This window comes from Apodemus sylvaticus, chromosome 7, assembly GCF_947179515.1.
Source record: "Apodemus sylvaticus chromosome 7, mApoSyl1.1, whole genome shotgun sequence".
Taxonomy (NCBI): domain Eukaryota; kingdom Metazoa; phylum Chordata; class Mammalia; order Rodentia; family Muridae; genus Apodemus; species Apodemus sylvaticus.
This window is the reverse complement of record NC_067478.1, coordinates 27,052,403-27,076,615: the sequence shown is the minus strand read 5'-3', so window position 1 is coordinate 27,076,615 and position 24,213 is coordinate 27,052,403. Positions and strand designations below refer to the sequence as shown.

Here is a 24,213-nt window from a genome sequence, read left to right as displayed (position 1 = left end):
CCAGGGCATGGGGGCGGGTAGACCTAAATTCATGGCCAGTTGGTCAAAGGCCCAGGTAAACCTGCCAACTGAAGTGCAGTCGTGTGTGACAGTTTGGGACGCTCAACCTGAGGGATCTCACACCGTAGGTACAGACATATCTCTGGACTGCTCCCTTAGTGTGGCAGAAAAGCCCAACCACACCCGCCATCCCATGTGTGTGGAGAGCGCACAGTGGGAGAAACTGAGGCTGAGGCTGAGATTGCTTCTTCTCTCTAAGACTGAACTTGACATTGGAAGTTGTTGCTGGTGATTTTCCAGAGTGAATTCATTTTTAATATAAAACGTGAAGCTAACTACATACGCGCACACTCCCAGGCTGGTCATGAGTGATGCCATTAGATCAACTCCAAGATTCCAAGGCCTGGGAGGACACATGTCTATGCCCAGCTTCATGTTTGTATCAAAATTAATGTGCTGTGGAACGAAGGCTTTCAGAACTCTGTCCTTCGGGCTGCCAGAGTCTCAGGAGGTAAAACCGTTCTCGGTAAACTTTGATGTTGGCTCTTCCCCAAAATACTTACTCTTACAACAGGCCATTTTGCTTTTATCTTTAAATATTCGAGCTGTGTTTAGCAGTTCTAAATCTGACAGCTTGTGAGTGGGAGACAGAAACTCAAATGGCTTTATGAGAGAGACAGAGAGAGACAGAGACAGAGAGAGAGAGAGAGAGAGAGAGAGGGAGGGAGGGAGGGAGGGAGGGAGGGAGGGAGGGAGAGAAAGAGAGAGAAAGAGGAAGGGGGGGGAGAGGTGCACAGTTTTCAGTGCTACACATCAAGCAGTCAAAGTGAAATTTTAAACACCACGTCCCCCTTGTAAAGAACCTGAGGGACAGACAGACACACACCAGGAGCTGTCAGGTTAGGAATTCAAAAGTTTTTATTTCTAAAAACAAAACGTGTTCAAATGCAACACCAGACACAAAGGAAGAGAAAGGCTGGAATGCGCTGAAGCCAAAACACACCGCCTGCATGGGCCACGGCTTTGGACCGAACTAGCACCGTTAGCCTGGGACCCGCGAACTTAGCCGTGATCGCGCCTAACGTATAAAACACTTTAGAAAGATTGTTTAACTATGGAGTTACAAAGTTGGTTTTTTTCTAGAAACCTCTTCAAAAATCAAATGGAATTTGGCATTTGAAATTGATGAAAATGGTTTAAAAATGGACCCAATTCTACAACCTTTCAAAGGGAATGAGTCATTACTTTTTTATTTTTGAGGGGGGAAAAGTGTCTGAATTGAGCTTTTGGCCTCCTTCCAAGCGCCGAGCAGGTGCGGTAAGTGGAGTATTTCTATAGGAAGCCGAACACATCTAAAACTGGTCTCAGAAAATATTTTCCTAGACTATAAAAATACTAAATGGAATACAAAAATTCCAGCATATGCAGCCAATAGACTACAGCAGACAAATATCTAAAACGCATTTAAAGCTATTTTGTGCCACGACCCTCAGGAGCATCAAGTACTGTAGTAATTTTCTACGCGTTTTCTGACCCAGTATTCATTCCCCTGGGCTTGTTATCGTGCCAGATAGAGACCCAAAACTGTGCTTCTAGCAGAAGTTACCAAAGGACCTGCTGAGCGGCGGTCGGTTAGCTCCCAAAGTGTTGGAAGTACCACGGTTCCGGAGGCTTTTAAAGATGAATTGGCAATGACGGCTGCCACCCCATTCTGTTTGGCCTGTGTCACACAGTCACACACGCCCATGTCTGGATCGCCACGTCACCAGAGCACAGCTGAGAAGATATGACGGAGATTCTGTGACCTTTAGGTCTACAAAGTCTAAGGTTTCCCTCTGGTCCCTCCAGGGAAAGACTGCCGGGTGCACTTTGAACTCATCACTCTGGGAAAATTTCCACTCAACCAGGTTAAGGTAAATGACGGAGATGAAGAAGATTTTGGCAGAGGTTGGCTGGTTCTGTGGCCAGAAGTCATGTAAGGTTGGCTTGGCAGTTGTAAGCTCTGAGCCCTATGCTGGCATTCTAAGTTGCACACGGCTGTGAGAACGTCCCTTCTTCCTTCTGTAAACTGGCTATTTTGTACCGAGTAACATACCGTTATGTGCTTCCTGTTTGCCTCAACCCATGAGCATGAAGACCCCACCCAATCTGCATCCTTTAGAACTCCATACCTTGACATCTTAGCAGCAGACAGAAGCGGCAATCAAACACTTCCGTGCTGAAGACCTCTTAGGCCCCCTCCCCGTGACATGCATCGTAATAGTTAGTACTACTGCCGTCCAGGGCCACAAACATATCCCTTTTGACAAAACGGACCAAGTTCTCAAGAGGACACATGGGCTTGGGAGAGCGCTTGTGGAAGTCATGACAGAAGGAGGTGTGGAAGGTGACGTCAGCCCCGTTATACAGAATCCGGACGGAATGTTCGCTGGGCTTTTGACGGTCTTGCCAGAGCTCAAAAACCAGCCTGGCGGCAAACCTTGGGAACCTGGCTTCCAAGAGACCCAAGGCACTGAGGATGGGTGACAGGGTGACGTCGTGAGCAGAGTAGAGGGTGAAGAGCTCATCCCTCCAGCCCGAGGCGGCACGCTGCATCCGGTTTACCGTCTGATTCAGGATGGGGTGCGCCCCGAGGAGGGAATACCCAAAGTACAGGAGCTTCTCGTGCCTCTCCCGCTCGTCCTCGATCTGGTGTGTCTTGATCACCTTGAAGTGCTCCATGCCGAGGCAGCCGCTTCTGCTGCAAGGGAAGCTCACATTGTGACAGAAGTGGCAGAGCATGGAGTCGATGGGGTTGGCGGCCCGCAGCTGCTTGGTGGGGATGTCCACAATCCTGGCCATCTCCCCGTAGGTCCTCTCCAGGTCGCTGTTCTTCAGACGAAGCAGGTATTGGCGTCGCTGTTCCTTCTCCAGATACTGGTTTCTCAGCGGGCAGGAGCAGCTTCCAGAACAGAACAGGGCACTCGGCTGGTGCTTGAAATAAACCTTCTTCCAGTCAAACTCCGGGAGGAAGCCGAAGAGCAGGGCTAGGCCGCTCTGCAGGGTGCGGCTCTTCCCCGTGGTCTCCAGGTAAAGATGGCCTGAGGACCAGTTGTTTGGCAGGAGTTTGTGTTTCCTCAGATAGATGTCCCTCAGCAGCTGGCCGTTCAGCAGATGCTGCACGACTCCTGCAACGCCAGAGGACACAGAGACTTTCTTACTGCGAGTTTAGCAAAAGGGCCACAAATGACCAGCGCCTGTCTCCGGCATGTTGGAATCCAGTTGGAGTCAATGGGACGAGGCCTGATCCCCAACAGGGATGTAGAAGTTGTGAGAACAGGTTTGTGTCAGCTAGTGTGAGGATGGGATATGGAGGAAAGCCTTTGCCACTAGCCTCTCCCCACTGGACTCCCTGGGCCAGCAGAGACCAAGAATCCTGCATCTAGACTGAAATCAGCAAGTACCCAAGGACAGGCGTACTGCCCAGGGACACAGCATCCTCAGGCAGGGATGGCGAGGCCTTACCAGCCTTGACCAGTTTTCTGCCTAGACTCCTTACAGTTGGGCAGTTCCCAGGGGCACTGTTTGCATTATAATGCCTAACTGAAGGCCCCTGTTAACCTCTGGGGCGGGCTGTCTGGCTCTGCAGGAGCAAACCAAGCTCAGCTAGTGCTCTGCAATTTCAGATACCCAGACAGAGTATTTTAAGAACCATAAAGGGGACACTGTGTTTATCGTGCCCCCTTTAAGTGGAACAGAAGGGAAAACAAGAATGTCTGTTCACAGCTGCTTCAGAATGGAGGGCGTGGAAGGGAGGCAGGAGGGAAGTGGGGGAAGACTCTTCCCTTCCCTTCAGCGCTGTCTGGGCTTTGCACACCAGAGTACAACAACAAACGAATGAACTTTTTACAGAAATGAGAAAGCTTTACCTGTAAGCAGGAGAGGGCAGCCCAAGAGAAAAAAGCAGGTTTGCCCTCCAGCCTGCAGAAGGTAATGAATGGGCGATCTGTAATCACCCATTGAGGAAATGGGTGGGAATCCTCTGAGGACGTGAACCACACACAGGCAGTATGACCAATGACGTCATTTATGTTCAGGCGTCCCAAGGGTTTGGAGAGTCCCACCCCCAAATGAGGTGGGCACCTTCAGCTGCAGAGCTGTCTTGTCTACCTCCTGATGTAGTCTCGTGGAAGGAAATGGACCTCGGAAGTGAGGGTTCAGTGGGATACCACAGCGTGTGCTTGGGTAGAAAGGTAAGCATCGAGTTTATTTCTTTTGAAACATTTGCCTGTATGTGTGCATGTGCGCCTGATATCCAAGGAAGTCAGGAAAGGGTGTCAGATCCCTGGAACAGGAGCTGCGGATAGTTGTGAGCCTACTTGTGGGTGCTGGCAACCAAACTGAACCTGGATCCTGTAAGAGCAGCCAGTGCTCGCCGTCTGCCAGCAACCTCGTCTGTTTTTTAGGGGAACTGTGGTACTTGCTTCTTTTGCTGACTTTTGTAAGTTTTACTCATGAACAGCAATGCTTCTGTAACAGGAAAGGATATTTAATTTCCTCTGTACATGTTCTGTGTGCACATGTGCATCGAGGTGCGCACAGAGGGGTCAGAGGGCAGCTTGCAGGAGCCGGCGCTTTCCCTCTACCATGTGGGACTCAGGGACTGAACCTGAGTCACCAGGCTTGGGGGCAGACTCGGTTTACTCACAACAGCCATCTCGCCTATAAAGTTATTTTTAATGTTAAGAAAGCAGATGTTTAAATAGATACCTTGGGGTCTCTGAGTTCCTTGAGTCCCAGTCTGTATGAGATAGCTCAGAAGACCAACCTCTCTCCCTAAGGAACTGATGTAGGGGTTTAAACATTATTAAACCATTAAAATGCTATTAAATTGTTAGCTCTGTGTTGGGTTTTTTGTTAAGTCTTTATTATTAAGTTAATTCTGAACATTCTTTGAATGCTCTCTGAGAATGACTAAAAGCCAGGAACAGGCTGTTTGGCAGGCGCTCCTCTGCCTGGCAGCCTGAGCAGGGGACTGTCAGCCATGGAGCCCCTCTCCTACTGACTGGCCAGATGGCCTTCACGGCAGCCTGGCTGCTTTGGACACTTTGCAGTCGCCCTGAGGACACTTCCGCAGCATCAGGAGACCACTACAAACACAGCGGAGGACAGACGTTCTGCTGCAACCTCAGAAAGCAACACTGTAAACAAGACAGGCCTGATGAGGCCTAGCCAATCCTGCAGCCACTTCCTCAGGCCAGAGGGCTTCTCCTCGTGGCCCAGAGTCCTCTGACTGGTGCAAGCAGTCCTTTATTTGTGGGGAAACAGCTATAGGTATGGAAACACGTTTGCCAGACCCCCTGTGTTCTTTTGTATATGCTCAGCCCAGGGAGTGGCACTGTTAGGAGGTGTGGCCTTGTTGGGGTAGTTGTGTCACTGTGGGGGATGGGCTTAAATACCCTCAACCTAGCTGCCTGGAAGCCAGTCTTCTCCTGTCTGGCTTCAGATGAAGATGTAGAACTCTCAGCTCCTCCTGCACCATGCCTGCCTGGATGCTGCCATGCTCCCACCTTGATCAGATACTGGACTGAACCTCTGAACCTGTAAGCCAGCCCCAGTTAAATGTTGTTCTTAGAAGACTTGCCTTGGTCCTGGTGTCTACTCATAGCAGTAAAACCCTAGCTAAGACAGCCCCTTTCCTGGCTGTCCAGCTTGTTTTTTCTAGGAAGCCCTCCTGGACTACCCACTCATATTGCAAGGCCCAAGGAAAGGTCTCAGAAGGGCTTCCCTTGTCTACTCTGACACTTTATCACTGCAGACAGAGTGGTGGCAGGGGCCAAGGTGGCAGCACAGCCACCCAGGCAGTGGGAACTGCAAAGGGGACAACAGCTGAAGAAAGAGAGCGGAGAAGAGAGGGCGGAAAGCTGAAGAGAGAGCTTAAGAGCCACAGGACAGACACTGTGGGCCCAGGTTACTGGAAAATGTAACCCAGTCACTCCAGGGCCGGGAGTCCTCACGCCCTAAGTGGGTTGTGAGCTTTAACACTAGACAGCACCACTCGCTCGCAACTGCTTTACACGGTCTGCTCGCTCTGCCTGCTGCTGCCACTCACTGCCGCTAGAAGCCAAGGACTACACCAGAGCCTGCTAAGTGCTGGGCTTGTCAGCGCGAAGTCCAGAACAGTACATTCTTCGTTTTTAAGGCTTCGAGATTAAAAACCTGTGTTTGGCATCAAGGTCCCGGGCTTACCAGCCGTGACAGAGCTCACCAACTCATGATTTCTGTTCAGGTACAGCCAGGCCCCACACAGCTAGCTGGTAACACATGCGCCCTGCATCCCAGAGGACTTTATCCATCTATCATCTCCTAATGTATACAAGCAGAGGTGCCTGTGGGAGGGGCAGGGACCAGCCAGCCATCTACGTACCTGTCTGAGTGAGCTCTCCCATCTCACACAGAGGATGGTTAGGATAGAGAGGCAGGGAATTTAAGGGGCTTTCAAAAGAGGCTCCGGATCCTTTCAACATGTGGCTAACAAAAGCTTCCAGTTTAGGGTGATACGGCTTCCTAAAGGAACAACAGAAATGGTAGTTAGAAAGCTCCGAAACAGTCACACATCAGCACACATCAGCACCCACAGCCCGTGTATATCATGGCCTCCACCACCTCAAAAACAGCTTCCAGGGCTCAGTAATTCTAAAGTTCCAGTTTCAGGACCAGACAGATGGTTCAGTAGTTAAGAGTACTGGCAGCTCTTCCAGAGGATCTGGGTTTGATTCCCAGCACCCTACGGTAGCTCACAATCATCTGTGACTAAAGCCTCAGGAGATCCAATGCCTTCTTCTGGTAGTGCATCAACATACACGCAGGCAGAATACCCACAAGCATGAAAACAAAGGAAAAAATCATTTTTAAGGTTACAATTTCATTCTGACTTGACCACAGACACCTATACACACAATGGAGGTCGGCCTGAGTCCCCAACCCCTGAGGACTACAATACACTAGGATTTGGCTTTGCCCTCCACCAGCATGTCCCACACCCTGCTGCCTGGGTCCTGTGGGAGGCAGGAAGCTGCTCTGACTTCTTCCTTTCCTAACCTGACACTTGTCACCTGCCAGGCTTGGTGATTCTTCAACCTGTTGTTTCTTCATCTCCTCTCCCTCACCCTCACAGCCACGCCCTGGATTCTGACTTTAGACAGCCTTGCCTGAATGGCTGTGGGGCCCTTTCCGGCCTTCCTCAGCTTAACCCTGCCCTTCTCACAAAAGAAGACCTGTCTCATCTTTACTGTTTCTGACCTCTGGCACAAACATTCTTTGGAAAACTGAATAAGAGAAACAATGCCCCAAGTCTCTCCATTCCTGTATAGGCTGTTGTGCATTTTGCAAATAAAATATCTCACTTAATTCTAGGTGGTAATGAATACCTAGAAAAGCTGTGAGATCACAGAGCAAACGCAGCAAAGACAGGCACACTTTACCCATCACTAATACATGGTTTCCCTAGTCAACGGCGGCGGACTAGGAGCGGTACACCTTTTCTCTGTGAAACTAAATGACCTGCAGGTACATACGCCTTTTCTCCGACTAGTAAAAAGGCCCACGTGTGTATCTACAGTTTCCAGCTGAACAGGAGTGGACAGAAAGAGCCACTGGCAGGAAAACTGCAGGCAATTTGGCAGGAGAGCAGCAGAAGAATTGTTCTAACAGCAAACCCCTGCTGTCTGAAGGACCGATTAACTTTGGAAATACTTTAAAAACTGACGCCAAAATGGATTTATATCTCTCACAAGCAGAAAGCTGAAAAAAATCCATCTTAAAAAATGTTTTAAAATTAGAGTTTGCTAATCTAGACATGCAAGAGAGTCTAATAAAGCCTCAGGACGGCTGCCAGGAATCGTGTCTTTCGAAAAACACACAGAGCACATTTTATTCTGCCTGAGGCTGAGCACATCAATGTTTATAAACCAGGAAATAAAATGTCCAGACCCACAATGCGGCTGTCAACGTGAATTCACATCAACACTGGCTATCCATCAGCACAACTCAAATCTTCTGTTCTGTGGCATTATTTTGGTTGGCGACTTCTGAGGCTCTGAAAACGCTTGGCTGCCAATTTTAGAAATGGAATTTCACTACTGAGTGTGTTTTTCCGGATTCTCGGGGCATCTGACTGTTTAACGATGCCGCACTATCTAATGATATTCATTACAACTCTCTCCCTTTCTTCTTCTGTTTTGCAGCACTAAGGTGGAAACCCAAGCCCTGGATATGCTGAGCCTGTCTCACCTGCTCTCCCACCAAATCACACCCCAGTCCCCTCATTATGACTTTTTTCAAGAGACACAAATACGAAGATTCATGGAAGAAAACCATTTACAGGACAGATAAGTAGTGGCTGTATCTTTTCATAGGAGGAGGACGAGGTGGCTGAGTCCTTGGGGCCTGGCTTGGATCCCACCGCTCAGGTCGCATCCCTTCCTCCATCCCTGGAGCCCAGAGCATATCTGGTAGATGCTCCAAAAACATGTGGGAATGAATTCAACCGTGACATGTTCCATTCTTAGGTGTACTGTGAAAACATCATGTCCACATCTTCCTTAACTCAGAATAATGAAAATTATGTAGCCATAGTGGTTATTATAATACTTTGATTTTGATGGGAATATTAAAAACAAAGGCTGTAGTAGGTGATGGGGTCGTTGTACACCAACGTCTATTATTTCTACTTGGCAACTTAGGTAGCACCCACTGCTGAAGTACACACACCACTCCAAGGTTTTGTCACCTTCCTGCTCTGTTCTGTTCTCTGGCAGCTGTGTGGGCAAAGCAGTGTGCCAGGGCAGCTGTGGAGACATTGCTGGGGAGGCTAACAACCTGGAAGGACCCTTCCCCTGAAGAGCCAGACACTCTGAGTGGCACGAATCCACCCTTACACAGGAAGAGTAAGCTTCCTTGTTTAGGGCAAGATGCCTTCGAGTCTCTCTGTTATAAAGCCTGGACTCGCCCTGACTACCTGAGGATGTATTTCCCCTCAGCATAGCTTATATGATGGTGGCCTCCTTGGGAATCTGCTGTTGTGCTGACAACTAAGACAATAAAAAACATTACTTCAAGTTGTTTACACATTTTTACATGTTCTGTTCCAGTGTACTTTTTATCCTCCAAGGCTGAAGGCAGAATCCCATGGCCAATCACATTAAGGAGAAAGCAGACAGTTCAGCTGTGATCTGGGTTCTGCAGAGCCCAGATGGCTGGCTACCTGGAGCCTGGACAGCAGTGCTATTACCAGAAAGTGTAATCTTAAAAGCTCACCTGGCTGGAAACCAGAAGGCGTTTATACCGCATCTAAAAATCTTAAACCAAGTAAAGAATAGATTGTTTCCAATTTCAACAAGGAAGCTTATGAAAAGACAACCCCAGGGTACTTTTCTGGACCTTTTCGTGAAGCTTGATATGGCCAACTGTCTGCCTTCTTCATTCTGCCTCAGACCATTTTAGCCTTGTCTGCTGCCCACACGCTAAAGATGCTCAAAGAAGCCAGCGCGCCAATATCCCTGAGCCCTGACTGCACAGCCCTCTGCCCGGAAGACACTTCCTTGAGTGTCTGGAGATAGCTCACAGGCCACACTAGAACTGAATGAAGCTCCTCTCCAGTGCCCTTGGCTCCTGGAGGGACAGCGCCATCCGCATTGGGACCCCACCCAGCTGGTCACTCAGCCCACCCAGCCCACCTGACCTTCTCCAAGGTTACCCCTCCATCTCAGATGCCATTCTCAAGGTCCAGTCTCTGTCAGTTTCTCATTTAACAACAAACATGTGTCTTGGGTACCTGGGTGGCAACAGCGATGGACACAAGTAAGAGAAATCTCTGACTCTGGGAGGGGACACACATTCCAACCTGGGGAAACACACCCGCACAAGAAACAGTGTAATTGTGCACGTGTATGAGAGGAGCGGGGAGGGAGGGAGGAAGACGGGGAAAGACAGAGAGAGAGAGAGAAACGGAGACAGACAGACAGAGACAGAATGAATAACAGATGCTATTGCAAGAGAAGGCAGGAGAGAAGGGGGAGGGGGGAGGAGCACCCTGTCATTTTAAGTAAAGTTCTTTTTTTTTTAAAGATTTATTTATTATTATATGTAAGTACACCGTAGCTGTCTTCAGACACCCCAGAAGAGGGCGTCAGATCTCATTACAGATGGTTGTGAGCCACCATGTGGTTGCTGGGACTTGAACTCAGGACCTTCAGAAGAGCAGTCAGTGCCCTTAACCGCTGAGCCATCTCTCCAGACCCTTAAGTGAAGTTCTTAGCAGAACTTACAGAGGTGATGACTGAGCCAGGACACAGGAAGAAGCCCTAACGCTGCCTGTGTATCTCCCGGGGAGAGGAGAGAGTCTGTGCAGTAGTGTAGTATGGAAAGTACGATAGAATAGTACACCCAGGGGAGAGGAGGGTGGCTGACGAGGAGGGTGGCTGACGAGGCCGATGAAGGGCCAGGGGAGGCAGCTTTCAGGATGTGGGCTCTGCCTCTGAGTGAGGCTTTGCTTTGAGACCACGCCCACAGAGCATGACTATCACACCAGCTTGTTCTCATACACTCTGTGGCCGCCAGAAGTTTCTACCTGCTCACCCCTCCTCCACTATGCCGGAACCCAGGCTCCCCAGTAGGGTTGCAGTCTGAAGGACCCATTTTAGTGCTACAGTCATGCCACCGAGGTGAGATTTAAAACCCCCAAGCTGCCGAGCACCACAAGCTGCCTGGGTGGGTCTTACTGCTAACGAGCAGTTCCTCATTAGCGGCTACCTGACTCCTGCACAACCTTTGGTCTCTTTCTCAGAGTGGCTTCTCTTGTTATCCCCTCACTACCAGTGATGGTTTGAAAGAAAATGGCCCCCATAGTCCATAGGGCATGGCACGATTGGGAGGTGTGGCCTTGTTGGAGTGGGTGTGGCTTGCTGGAGGAAGTGTGTCACTGGCAGGTGGGCTTTAAGATTTCAGAAGTTCACGGTAGGCCTAGTGGCTCGCTCTTCCCTCCTGTTGCCTGGGGATACCAGATGTAGAACTCCAGGCTCCTTCTCCAGCACCATGTCTGCCTACACACTGCCGTGCTTCTAGCCATGATGACAAAGAACTAAACCTCTGGACGGCAAGCCAGGCCTAGTTAAATGTTTTCCTTATTTAGAGTTGCTGTGGGGTGATGATGTCTCTTCACAGCAATAAAACCCTAACTAAGACAGTCTCATAAACTGAGTTGTGGGCTGCTGGCTCAGGCCCCAAGAGCACTACCAAAGCCTCTTCCATTCCAGTTTTTCTTCTCTTCTCTCTCTGCTAAAGCAGTCAGCTGTGCTGGCTTCCACTTGTGTGACAGACCCAGCACCAACATGAGACCTGGATCTCCAGAGGTAACTGGTTTCCTGAGGGGGGGGGTTGGGATAGCCCACCTGCTGTGATACCTTAGATACCCGCTCTGCCTGTTACCTTTCCAGTCAGACTGGTCCCAGTGTCACTCATGCATGCCCAGCTCTGCAAGCTGCAGGTCCACTGCACTTTCTGGTCCTTCTATCTAGAATGTTCTCTCCCTAGGTCTTCACAGGACTTCTCCACTGCACTTATGTGACGGCTGGTGTGCTACCATGCAACCTGGCCCAGGAAAGGGGCATAACTCTAAAATTTGTTATGGGAATGTTTTGAAAGGACTGTTTTTCCTTCTTAGGTGTAGAAAAGCATGCTCACCTTTATGAATGTAAAAGGGGCATTTAAAAACACAGTATTCTCTTCCTCAGGGAGATGGCTCAGGGGTTTAAGAGCACTGACTGCTCTTCCAGAGGTCCCAGGTTCAATTCCCAGCATCCATCTGTAATGGGATCCGATGCCCTCTTCTGGTATGTCAACAGTGTACTCACATAAATAAGTAAATAAATAAATAATTTTTAAAACCCACGGCATTCATGTGGTCAATGCCTTCAATACTGACTAACTGTAACACTAAGAGGGTGAAATGGAGCCCTTCCTAACACAGCACATAGCAGTCAGGGCACACCATCTTCTGCCACAAAGACAACAAGGGCCCAGCACTGTGCACAAGCACTCTACAGCAGGACACACAGACAGACACACCTGGCTCCCACCAGCGAATCAGACATCCCCAATGACAGACCAGAGTAATGGGTACCTTCCAGGCCTTACTGCCTAGCAGGAAACCACAAAATTACTAATTTATGAGCCAAAACCAGCATCTGGGAAGGTAGCAGGCACTGCTGGTGAGGGGGCCCAGAGCAGGGCCACACACTGCATGCCTGCCCACTCTGTCCCAAAGTACATGTTTGCAGTGGTAAGCCAAGCCTTACTGTGTTGAAGGATGGGTTTCATTAAACAAGGCTGAGTAGTGACTCCTTTCATCTGAGGGGGCGGGGCTGGAAGCCAGAGATAGCCTGCGCCCCTGCATCTGCCCTGCTCTTTGCTGTGCAAATGATACCCACACTACGGCTTACTTTCTAAGGCATGGTGAGAGGTCACAGCGACTGATGATAGCATGCAGCAGGTCCCACCACACACCACAACCCTGTGAATGGAGCTTTCCGTCCGATATGGCCAGCCTGCACACCAGAGGCAACTGCAATGGAGGAAAACTCAAGGCAGAGGAAGAAGACTGTTGCGGTTAATCATATGCACTGTGTCCTTTCCACAAAGGACTCAGGGCAGCTCCTGCGAATGCAAAATAGACCAGAAGAGGAACAAGGAGGAGGCTGCGAAAGCAGAGCTCCCAAGGACCGAACTGGCTCCAGCCATGACAGGACACAGGGAAAGAGCCTAGGGCAATGTCTTTGTTAGGGTTTCCGTTGCTGTGAGGAGTCACCATGACCATGGCAACTCTTAGAAAGGACAACAGTTAACTGGGTAACCTGGCTCGCAGGTTCTAAGGTTCAGCAGATTATCATGGTGAGAAACATGGCACTATCCAGGTGGGCACGGGGCTGCAGGAACTGAGAATTCTACACCTTGTACTGAAGGCAAACCAGAGGAGACTGGCTTCCAGGCAGCTGAGAGGAGGGTTTCAAAGCCCAGCCCCACAGTGATACACTTCCTCCAACAAGGCCACACTTACTCCAACAAGGCCACAGCTACTCCAACAAGGCCACACTTACTCCAACAAGGCCACAGCTACTCCAACAAGGCCACACCTCCTAATAGTACCACTCCCTGGGCCAAGCATATTCAAACCACCACAGCATGGTGGCCTCTAGGCTACTGTGGGTGATGCCACATCACCTCAGATGAAGCTTCGGTGTGAACCAGGCCACATAACTCTTCCCTCCTTTAGTTAAGACACATGAGGTTGATTGACATAAGGAAGGCAGGACATTCCTTGTTCCAGGATGGAGCATGGTGCCTCTGAGAGAGGAAGGCATCTGCCCAGCACCACAGATCGGAAAGGCCTCAGGGATACAACGACCAAGGCTCAACTCTTTCGGCAGGAGCATGGTGACAGGAACATCCAACAGGCAATGGGTCCTGTGATCCCCGCAGAGGTTACAAATTCATTCTGCAGCTATCAAGCCCCAAAGCTGTCACTGGACGGGCTCTGGGTTGGGCTCTGTGATCTGGGAGCAGTCAGGCCTGGGGATGGCAGAAGCAGAGTCCCCTTGGCAGGATAAGCTGCAGGGTGCCCAGCTGGCCCAGACTATTAAGTCCCTTCTCTAGGAACAGTCATCGCGACACTATAGTGACTGTACGGGGGTCTGCGCTGCATCAGTTGGAGTCCCCTGGTGCAAATGCAACTCCATGCAAAAAGAAGGAAACATAGCTAAGGAACTGCAGCATGTGATGGCCCACCAAGCCCCACGGCCATGCTGCCCCTCCCAGCAGAGAGGCCCAGTGGCCCCTGTGTTCAAAGGACGGCTGGTAGGCAAGAACAGAGCAGGATGGCTGTCCCTGGTGGAGGACAATGGCTCCTCTGAGCTGCCCTTCCCTGCTCCCCATCCTCAGGGTTAAAGTGCAGGGTCACGAGCGGCCTCCATCCTGGCCCCGGCTCTGCGCCAGCTGGGATGGCTTTTACACTAGACTTGCCTGTTCTGACACCCTTCCTGTATGTCCCCGCAACTCTACAGTGAGAGATGGGTATCAGCGGCTCCCTAGACAACCACAGAGCCACCCAGGATGTGTGTGTGTGTGTGTGTGGGGGGGGGTGCTGCTGCCCAGAAGTGGGAACTTCTAAAGAGGTCATGACGATACTGTGGAAGTGGGGTGGGCAGGGAGAAGGACAACAGGGGAGAGACACGGCTGGCACAAAGCCACGAAGGAGTGGGTGCTGCGAGAAGTGGGGAGCTGGGGAGCAGAGAATCACAGGGGAAAGTCTGAATGCCAGGCTGGGTCCTGAAAGAAAGCCAGGGTGCTCACGGCCCCCTAACAAGTGACACTAGTGTTGGCATTCTGGCTAAGCTCCACCCCACACTTACCCGGCAACAGCCAGGCATGCCCGTCCCATAGACCTGGCCCACTATAAAAGGGGCTGCTTGCCCCTCCTCTCTCTCTCTCATTGATCTTGCCTCTTGGCACTCTCATCTCTCTGCCTCTCTTGGGCTCTCCTCCCCTCCCCCCTCTCTCCGGCCTCGACTTATCTACTCTCTTCTCCTCTCTTCTCCTTTCTTCTCCTCTCCTCTCTCTCCTCTCCTCTCCTCTCCTCTCCTCCCCTCCCCTCCCCTCCCCTCCCCTCTCTTCTTCTTCTTCTTCTTCTTCTTCTTCTTCTTCTTCTTCTTCTTCTTCTTCTTCTTCTTCTTCTTCTTCTCTCTCTCTCTCTCTCTCTCTCTCTCTCTCTCTCTCTCTCTCTCTCTCTGCCTCTCTAATTCCCATTCTCTGTCCTGAATAAACTCTATTCTATACCATGTCTGTGTGTGTGTGGTCCCTCAGGGGGAAGAGGTGCCTTGCATGGGCCCCCCTAGGCACCCCCTTTCCCCACACCGCCATGCCACATTCTCTAAACCCCTCTCTCTCTCTTTTTAAGCCCCCTCCATTGGTGCTGAAACCTGGGAACAAATCCTTCAACTAGGGTACACACCTTGTTTCCTCAAAGCAGCAAGGAAAACACAGGGTCCGCGGGTTGGCAGCAATGTAGTCTCAAGCATGAGATAGCATGCAAACAAACCTCACAGTCTTTCTACCTAAAACAGTTCGCTTACTATTCCCCAAAATCCAGGGGTCTGGGACATCAAGAGTTATCTGAAACCCCCAGCTGCGAGTCCTCAGAGAGCAGCCCTGGCTGCAGGCAAGCAATCCACAGGGCCACTGCTGGGCAGCTCCTGGGCGGGCTCTGGGTTGGGCTCTGTGATCTGAGGCAGGCTGGCACCCCAGGAGCGCTCCATCAAAATAACATCTCCCCTGCAGGCTGCTTCCCTACCTCGCGGCCTCTCTCATTCCGTAAACTCTGCACAGGACGGATGCTATGTGCCCCCAGACACACTGGCTACAGCCAAGACATCATTTATTGCTAACTGCTTCTAATTTCCATGCACGTAATTTCCATTCTCTGTTCAATTATTTTTCATCCTAAGGGCTTTCAACTAAGACAGTGCTGCCTGTAATGTGTGAAAAATTAAATGGCTGGACATTATCTTACGCTCACGGGCCTCAGCAGATGCAAGCACCACGTCCTCTTGTGCATCATCCGCCCTCCCCCCTCCCCCACCTTCCATCCCCCCCCCCCCCCCGCCTGGTGAGTAATTTCCATTTCAGAGGTGGGGGGACCAGGATTGATGTTCCTGGTGCCTCCACCAAACACCGCTCGCTCCAGGGAAAGCCCAGTGCTGCTCTATCTCTTCTTAATTACATAGAACATCAGAATGAGAGGCTGGGTCTCAGACTGAACGGGCTCAGGCCTCAGTGTATTTTCTGAGTTGCCTGAAACTGAGGCCCTCTCTGCACTGGGCCTGTCTTTGGCTTTCTTCTCCCAATTCAGACATTCTCTCCTGGAGGGGGAAGGAGGACTCACAGGAGTCAGGAAGCCAAATGAAACTTAAAAGATGCACAAAACTTAAGGCTTGGAAACTCAGAAAGTTACAAGACTCATGAGGCTCTGTGAGAGATTTTAACAGCAGGAAATAACCACTAAGGTGGGGGTGGGGGGGGGGGAGAAAGAGGGCAGAGCAGAGCCGCCTGTTCAGCAGGCTACTGGGACGATGCCTTCGGAGTGATCACCCATTGTTGGGGTGGACTTTTCAGTGAGGCGGTGGCCTCTGACTCACCCCCGTTCCTCTAGGTAACCCCAAAAAGAGCTCTGCCTTACAAAGCTAGATTTGGGTGGAGTCATTTTTCTGATCCGTCATCAGTGCCCCATTTGAGTTGACTAGATGTTTGTGTCTCCCAAGGGAGTCAGTCACACAACAGCATGCAATGCAAGACAGCGAACACTTTGAACAGTTCGTGCCCACCAAAGCCTAGCTTGCTCCTCCCTCCCATAATGCTCTGCTGCACAGCACACAGCAGAATTCATGAAGATGATTCATTTTTTTAAAAAAAGTGCAATTTACCTGCTGGCCACTAGAGTGCAGTCAATTTCCGGCCGCTTTGTTTTGGGAATGGCATACAATGGGTACCTGTCCCCGTGGCGAATAAACACGTGAACGGAGACCAGCTTATAATGATGTGGGGCATGACCTGCGAGAGAGACACATCTTCCAGTCACCACACGATAAACAAGTGTTTTAGCAAGGGTGGCCTATGTCCAGGCTGGGAGACTGAGGAGGTAGAACCCCAGGCAACCCAGAAATGGCGGGGCTGCTACTCAGAGCCTTAGACTGTAGGGACAGCCACTGTGCTGGGTGGGTGACATTGAAGAACCCCGACAAGGTGGGACAGAAGTGCATGGGAATGACTGACATGTCCCAGAGTCCCCAAAGCCATCAGCGGAAGGCCAGTGAGGTTTACACGTGGCGACTAATGTCTCACATGCAGAGACTGGGGGAGGCTCACAAAAATCCTAGCAACAGACTTCTGCTCGAAGTCCTTCAGAAAACACAGCAGGACACAAATGCATGCATCCCACAGCACCCCATGGGACACTCTGAGGAAAGGGAAAATTGACAGGGGATAATATTTTCACACTCCTTTCTATCCAGACTAGAGGCCCTGTGCATATGCTAAGCATATGGTGGATTTGCCCTGAGAAGCCCAGTAGCCAAAGAGATGGGCCAGCCTCTGCTTTACCCACATCTCACCAGACACCAGCTACCCCCAAGACTCAGTACAGTATGCTAAGACCTGGGAGCCCATCCTCAGGCACGGGGCAGCGGCAGCTGCAGGATTTGAGGCCAGCCGGCCGGCTTCTTATCATTGTTTGATGCTGCTTAGAGAACTCAGTCCCCAGGGTGTCTACTCGGGTCCTGAATGAGGCCCAGGCTACCCAGACAGTGGCAGGTCACACACTGGGTCTACCTTCCATGCTGTGCTCAGCTACGCTCGGAATGTTACAGTAGAGGAGAGCTTCGTAAACTGGGTCCACGGTGGGGGGCTCCGTCACTGGGTCAGGCATGATCCTCTTCCGGCTCTTGCTGCTTCCTCCATTCTTTGTGGTGGACACTGGGATCAGGTGGACTGCAAAGGAAGCGGAATGGGCTAAGAAGATGCGAGATCGCTGGGCCGTGGTGGCGCACGCCTGTAATCCCAGCACTCAGGGAGGCAGAGGCAGGCGGATTTCTGAGTTCGAGGCCAGCCTGATCTACAGAGTGAGTTCCAGGACAGAGAAACCCTGTCTCGAAAAAACCAAATCCAAAAAAACAAAAACAAACAAACAAACAAACCAAGAAGATGCGAGATCAGCCGCAGCTGCCGTGGCTGTGGCCGTCTGAATGTCACAGGGTGTTCCCTCCTTCAGTTAGGGTGGACCTCAGTGGAACAAGAAGTTAGCCTGGGTCTGAGTAACGTACCTCCCTCAGCGTGGGTGAGGAGAACTTACTCCTCTCTCGAGTTACTGGAACTAACTGTGCACGAGGACAGACCCCTCTTCCCAATAAGCTTTTAGCTCCCATAACTATATGGGGGGGGGTGATCTGTCCACTGGCGCCTGTTAAGTGCTAAATGGAGTGTATATCACACCTCAATTAATACCAGCTGACCACACTCCGTGGTCCCTAGAGCCCTATATGAGGAATCTGCTCACTAGTCCTCACGAGATTGCTTCACAGAAGAGAGCCCGAGACGAAGGTCTACACGTGCAGTGAATGGACACCAAACTGGTTCCTACTCGTCTGCCTGAGCTGGCTCTCCCCACTCGCCGACGGGTGTCGAGTGTCATGTAATGTGTAATGGCTTGTCTACTTGGCATTCTTCTATCAGTGATCCCCAGGCCCCATGGGAGACTGGCTAAGCTATCAGTGACAGCATTCACCTTGGCAGGGTGGACACGTGACCAGAGTCAGTGAAGGCAGCGACAGGGCAACCGGAATGCTTTTTCCTTCGGATTGGGAAGACTTCTCCCTGTTCAGATTGGGGCTGGGCAGCTATCTGTCTGTCTGTCTGTCTGTCCACAGACAGCCTTTACTCAGTAGTTCCCTGTCCTTCCATGATTGGGAAGTGGTTTTGTAGCTTCAGAGAGTTTCTAGAGACCCCTGCACGGTAGCAGTCACATTTGCGGAATCTACTAGAGTAGGATATGCTTGCAATCAAGTGAGCCCACAAATCTGGCTAACTTCTAAAGGCTTACCAACCACATAATAAAAATATATTTACGCATATTTATATATATGCACATACCCAGACAATAGCTGAAACAGAAACTAATCACTAGTCTACATCAGCTTAAGCTCCCTAATTTCTTCTACATGGGTGTCTGAAAGAGCCCCTTGCTGAACAGATGCTATTTCTTTTTTAAAAAAAGATGAAAGACAACCAATACACTAAGAGAAAAACATTTGTAACATTCATAACAGACAAGTGACTGATAGTCCAAGTACAGACAAACACTACAACTGGAGATTCAGTACAGGATCCAAACAGGCTAAGTGCAAATACCAACAGCCAACAGCCAACAAAACATGAGCAGATGCGCAAGTTAGTAACTACAGAAAGGCGACAGAAAACTACCAAGGAGATACATGTCCCCAGGCTGAAAGAGCACACTTGAACAGTAACACCACAGGCCCATAATGAAGTGGTACTATTAGGAAGTGTGGCCTTGTTGAAGTAGGTGTGTCACTGGGGGTTGGACTCTGAGGTTTCAGATGCTCAAGCCAGGCCCAGGGTCACTCTCTCTCCCTGCCGCCTTTCAGATGTAGAACTCTCAGCTCCCTCTCCAGCACATCTGCCTGCATGTCACTATGCTTCCCACCATGACAATAACAGACTAAACCTCTGAACTGTAGGCCAGCCCCAGTTCAATGTTTTCCTTTATAAGAGTTGCTGTGGTCATGGTGTCTCTTCACAGCAATAAAAACCCTAAGGCATATTTTTTGGCTCACGGTTTGAGGGATCAGGCCATCACGGCGGCGTGAGGGAGCTGGTTACATTCCGTCTAATAACAGAAAGTGGAGTGTCCCCTAGCACACCTACGTGTTCCTCTAGCTTTCTCCTTTTTATTTGATGCAGGACCTCAGCCCACAGACCGCAGCTACTCACACTTAGGGTGGGGGTTTCCCACCTCAATTAATTTAATCTAGATAATCACTCACAAACATCCCCCAAGATTTGTTCCCCGGTGACTGATACCCAAACACATCACCTGTAAGCTCAAGCCCCTCTCTCCTTATCCCCACAGACACATTGCCAACTCACAATGCAAAATACATTCAGTCCAACTTCAAAAGTCCCCCTAATCTTTAACAGTTCCAACACTGCTTGAAAATCCAAAGTCCAAGTATCACCTGGGACTCAGAGCAATCTCTTCACCGAGCTCCTATAAAACAGGAAGTAAGGTGTGTATTACAGTACACAGTGGCACAGGATAACATTCCAAAAGGGAAGAACTGGGATGCAGCAAGGAAGGAGCCGGCCAAAGCAAGACTCAACTCTTGCAGCTCTCTATCCAGCATCTGGAGTTCTGGATGGAATCATCTGGGCTCCAAAGTTCTTGGGAGGTCCCACCCCCCTCAGCCCCACCCCTCCAGTCCCACCCCTCCAGCCCCACCCCTCCAGCCCCACCCCTCCAGCCCCACCCACCTCAGCTTTCCTCAGTGACATCCTATGGCTCTTACACCTCCAACACCCTGGGAACTCCACTGCAAGGCCTGCCTTACCTTCACTTCCTACAATGGCTTTCCCAGGCGTCCCTGAAGGGATTTCAAACAGCACCACATGCTTGGTGTGAGACTCCACGCCCCCTTCCATCCTACATGTTTTGTACCCACAAAAGCCAGTTCTACATCGGTGATGCTGCCAAGTTCTGCTCCAGCTCAGCATGGAGCCTGACCCCCTGAGCCACAGCTGCCTGGCTTCTGGTCACCCTGGAGAAACATTTTCCTAGGCAGTTGCTTTGAGAAGCAGGGTACCCCACCCCCACCCCGCATCTTCTCGGCATAGGCTCTCTCCTTTCAAATGAATTTTCATGTGCACAAGGAGTCTACAGTGTCTAAGGACCTGTCCTCAGGATGCCTTCCCTACTGTTTCTACATGGCCAGAGGTGGTCCTTTACTTCAGGGTGATGGCCTGTAACAATCATAGCTGCTTCTTGCCTAAAACTTTAAACTCCCAGCCTCCCCGCTAAATGTCCTGTTTTCCAGCTTTTTTCCCTCCCACCTGTTGCTTCTCGCTGTAGACCTGGATAAAAGCCATGAGCAGTAGTCAGGATACAGCTTGGCTGCTACCCCTCTGTCAAACAAGTTAGTCCATTACTTTCAAATTCAACTCGACTGTGGTTCTCAGGACACAAGCAGAATGCAGACAGACTCTGTCAGAATGTAACATGACTACAACCCCAACCCAGTTCCTCATGGAGTCTCTGTTTCCCTTGGAGGCCTCCTGGGTCAGGCCAGCACTCTCGGCTTCTCCCAGCATTCTGTATTCCAAGAGCTCACTAGAAAAGCACAGTGAGCTCTCTTATAGTAGTCAAGGACTTTTCTTTTCTTTTCTTTTTAAGATTTATTTATTTTATGTTAGTACACTGTAGCTGTCTTCAAATACACCAGAAGAGGGCATCAGAATCCATCACAGATGGTTGTGAGCCATCATGTGGTTGCTGGGATTTGAACTCAGGACCTCTAGAAGAGCAGTCAGTGCTCTTAACCTCTGAGCCATCTCTCCAGCCCAGTCAAGGACTTTTCTAACCCAACTCTTGCACAGGCAGTTCCAAAGGCCACAGGGTCAGATTTATCCCAGCTATGGCCCCATTTCTCAGTACTTCTCTGTATTGGTTGCACATCCCATGGCTAAGACATAATATCTGACAGAAGCAATTATGGAAGACATAATTTATTTTGGCTTAAGAGAGACATCCCATCATGGCAGAGGAGGCAGGAGGCCAGCAGGTCACACTGCACCCACAGCCAGGAAGCAGAGAGCAATCCATTCTCGTTCCTGTCACCTTCGCTCCTGTTCGGGGATCCCAGATGGTGGTTAGGTACTGCCTACGTTTAGGGTGGGTCTTTCTACCTCAATTGACCTTATCTAGGTAGTAGCCCCTCACAGACTTGCCCTGAGATTTCATCCCATGGTGATTTTAAATCCTATCAAGTTGACAAGATTAATCATCCTACAGAGTATTCAGACATTTGTTCCCTAGGTGAGAGCCCAGCAACACGTCAGATGTCCCACAATGCCTTGGTGTGTTCCGTCTGGGGAATGGAAGGAACACATGCGAGCAAGGATTTTAATGTTTTCCTACAAATATCTGTATGAGTTTAACATAAATATATTTATAGTAGTCATATATTACGTGCATTCGATGTGCAAAAAACCAAACATTTATTATTAGGTCTTAATATACATAGACGTATTGACAGGTTTTACTAAATGAAACAACAACAATAAAAACCTTTTGGAGTTGACCGTTCCCCAGTTCAGAATCTGACTGCGGCTGGAGCCTCTTTTTCCCCACAGCTGGGAGATGTTACGGCCGGCCGATGCACAGCTCGGGTGCCTGGAGCTAACTCACTGTGGGGACAGAAGTAAATCAGATGTCCCCTGGTGCATCGCGACGGCTGGCCCTTCTGGCCCGGTAGCACCTTCAGGTCTTTACTGTGCTTTATACGGAGTCTATCAAACTCTGGTTCCCTGGCTGGCTATAGCTCACTCCCTCTAGGCCAAGGCAGGGTGCAGCTAAGCAGACATTTGAGGGGTAAGAGAAAAAAGTATGTGGAGTCCCGGATTATCCAAAGCACACGCTGTGAGGCCTTGGGGATGCCAGTGGGAACCCTGGTGGTTGGTCCCATGAGCCCCATGTGTGACTCAATGAATCGGTAGCTTGAGGACTACAAATGAAAAACAGGTCACAATCAGGAGGAGGCCTTGCATCTGGAAAGATCTTTGCTGCTCCCTCTGTCATTGGGGCTCCTTCATCTTGTTCATTACTGCAGAGGTGACCTGTGCTGTCTGCAACCCCGGGTCATCCAGACACGGTTTCTACCCTCTGGGGGCTCTCTGGGGAGCCCTTTAGATCCCCCCAGGCACTCACAGCAGCCCTCAGGCAGGGGAGTGTGAAGTCTCAGCTCCTCTTCATCCCAGTGGCACCCCCTGGCAGCATCTGGGCCACTCAGAACCCACCCTACCCCCAGCACGTCTCCCTCATGATCCTGTTTGCTTGAAATTCTGCCCACCCAGTTCCTGTTGCTTGAATCGGCCAGGAGCTGCCTCCTCCAGGAAGGCCACTCTGAGTTTACAAGTGGTTTCTACCTCCTTCTCCTTTAAGTCTATCTAGCTTCAGCTGTGAGGCTCCTACCAGAGTGCATGTACGCAGGGGTACCCCAGTGTGTTATCCCATCACCCCAAACGCCTCGAAGGCCAAGATCACGCCTCTTTCATGTTGATGTACCCTAATGGCTGGCAGAGGACAGCTCTCCCAAAAATGCTTGCTGATGAAGGTCTGCTCTGAGTCAGACTGTCTGCAGCCTGTGCTTTGACGCATGCATCACTGAGGCCTCTGGAGAATCTTGGTCACCCCAGCAGCCTAGAGAGGGGATGGCCAGAGACAGGCTTCCTGGGTTCTGAGAGGCTGGTGTGTAGTTTCCTGCTGTGGTCAGCAACCTGGCTCAGGCCTTGTCTCCGCTCTCTGAAAGACTTGGTCCAAATGACCCACAAGGGGTGACACACAGGGGGCCCTGTGAGGGGCTGGCAGCTGGAGGATGCTTTTATCCTGGCGTTGTGACACTTGGCATACACGCTCTTAGGAACCGGCTCCTCTGTAGTGGACAGTGAGTTCAGGGACGGGCTCCGAGGATGAGCAAAATCTGGAGCCTGCGGTTGAGAGACTTTTCCCATCAGCCCTTGCCCTTGTCTCCTGAAATGTGCCTGCAGCACCGCCCCCTTCCCAGGTCCATTAGAAACACTGCTGTTCCAAATCAGATGATGGCGGCTTAGATGAAAAGAAGAAACGGCCTGTGGGGGTGGCAAATGGAGAGAGAGTGGGCAGATGGAAGGCTCACGAGTTCCCGCGTGGGTGGAAAAGTCCTCGACTCTCACTGTGTGCCCTGGGGCCACAGCGCCACTGTTAGTAACGTGTGGCACAGTGCGTGCTTCCTGGAAACTGGCTACCCATGGGCACGCACTTTCTCTGTGGTGTGATCACTAAGCAGAAAGGGAGATCTCTATCAACCTCCATCGTATTTCATCCTGTCCACACCCCTGTAATGCCTGAATGAAGATGCTGATAGAGGCTTAAAGAAAAGACAGAGAGCATCCCCTTTAAGGCTTCCTTATGTCCCTGTGGTGGTTTGAAGAGGAATGTACCCCATAGGCTCATATTTGAAGGCTTGGTCATTAGGGTGTGGCACTACTTGGCAGGGATTAGGAGGTGTGGCCTTGCTGGGGGAAGTGTGTCACTGGGAGTGGGGTGGGGGTGGGGTGCTTTGGGGTTTCAGATGCTCAGGCCAGTCCCAGTGTCACCCCGCCCCCCACCTGCTGATCCGGATGTAGAACTCTCAGCTACCTCTCCAGTACCACTCTGCCTGTGTGCCGCCATCTTCCCACCACGCTGGCAATGCAGCGGACTCTGACCCTGTTAAGCCGGCCCCAATGAAATGTTTTATGAGTTGCCTTGGCCATGGTGTCTCCTCACAGCAACAGAACACTGACCAAGTGAGTCCCCTA

General features: G+C 50.6%; 1 protein-coding gene across 5 annotated transcripts in view; it reads right to left on the bottom strand.

The window, feature by feature from the left end:
- Positions 1-900: 900 nt before the first annotated feature.
- Positions 901-24,213, bottom strand: part of Pxylp1 (2-phosphoxylose phosphatase 1) — a 67,098-nt gene continuing 43,785 nt past the window's right edge. For 3 of the 5 annotated variants that reach the window (XM_052187596.1, XM_052187597.1, XM_052187598.1), the window contains exons 3-6: positions 17,416-17,574; positions 16,512-16,638; positions 6,407-6,546; positions 901-3,167 (exon numbers count right to left, since the gene is read on the bottom strand). In XM_052187596.1, coding sequence (XP_052043556.1) covers positions 2,230-3,167; positions 6,407-6,546; positions 16,512-16,638; positions 17,416-17,574 — 1,364 coding nt within the window. In that variant the 3' untranslated portion in view covers positions 901-2,229. Of the gene's footprint in view, positions 3,168-6,406; positions 6,547-16,511; positions 16,639-17,415; positions 17,575-21,943; positions 23,503-24,213 lie in introns of all 5 variants that reach the window. The other 2 variants (XM_052187599.1, XM_052187600.1) reach the window with 1 other exon arrangement.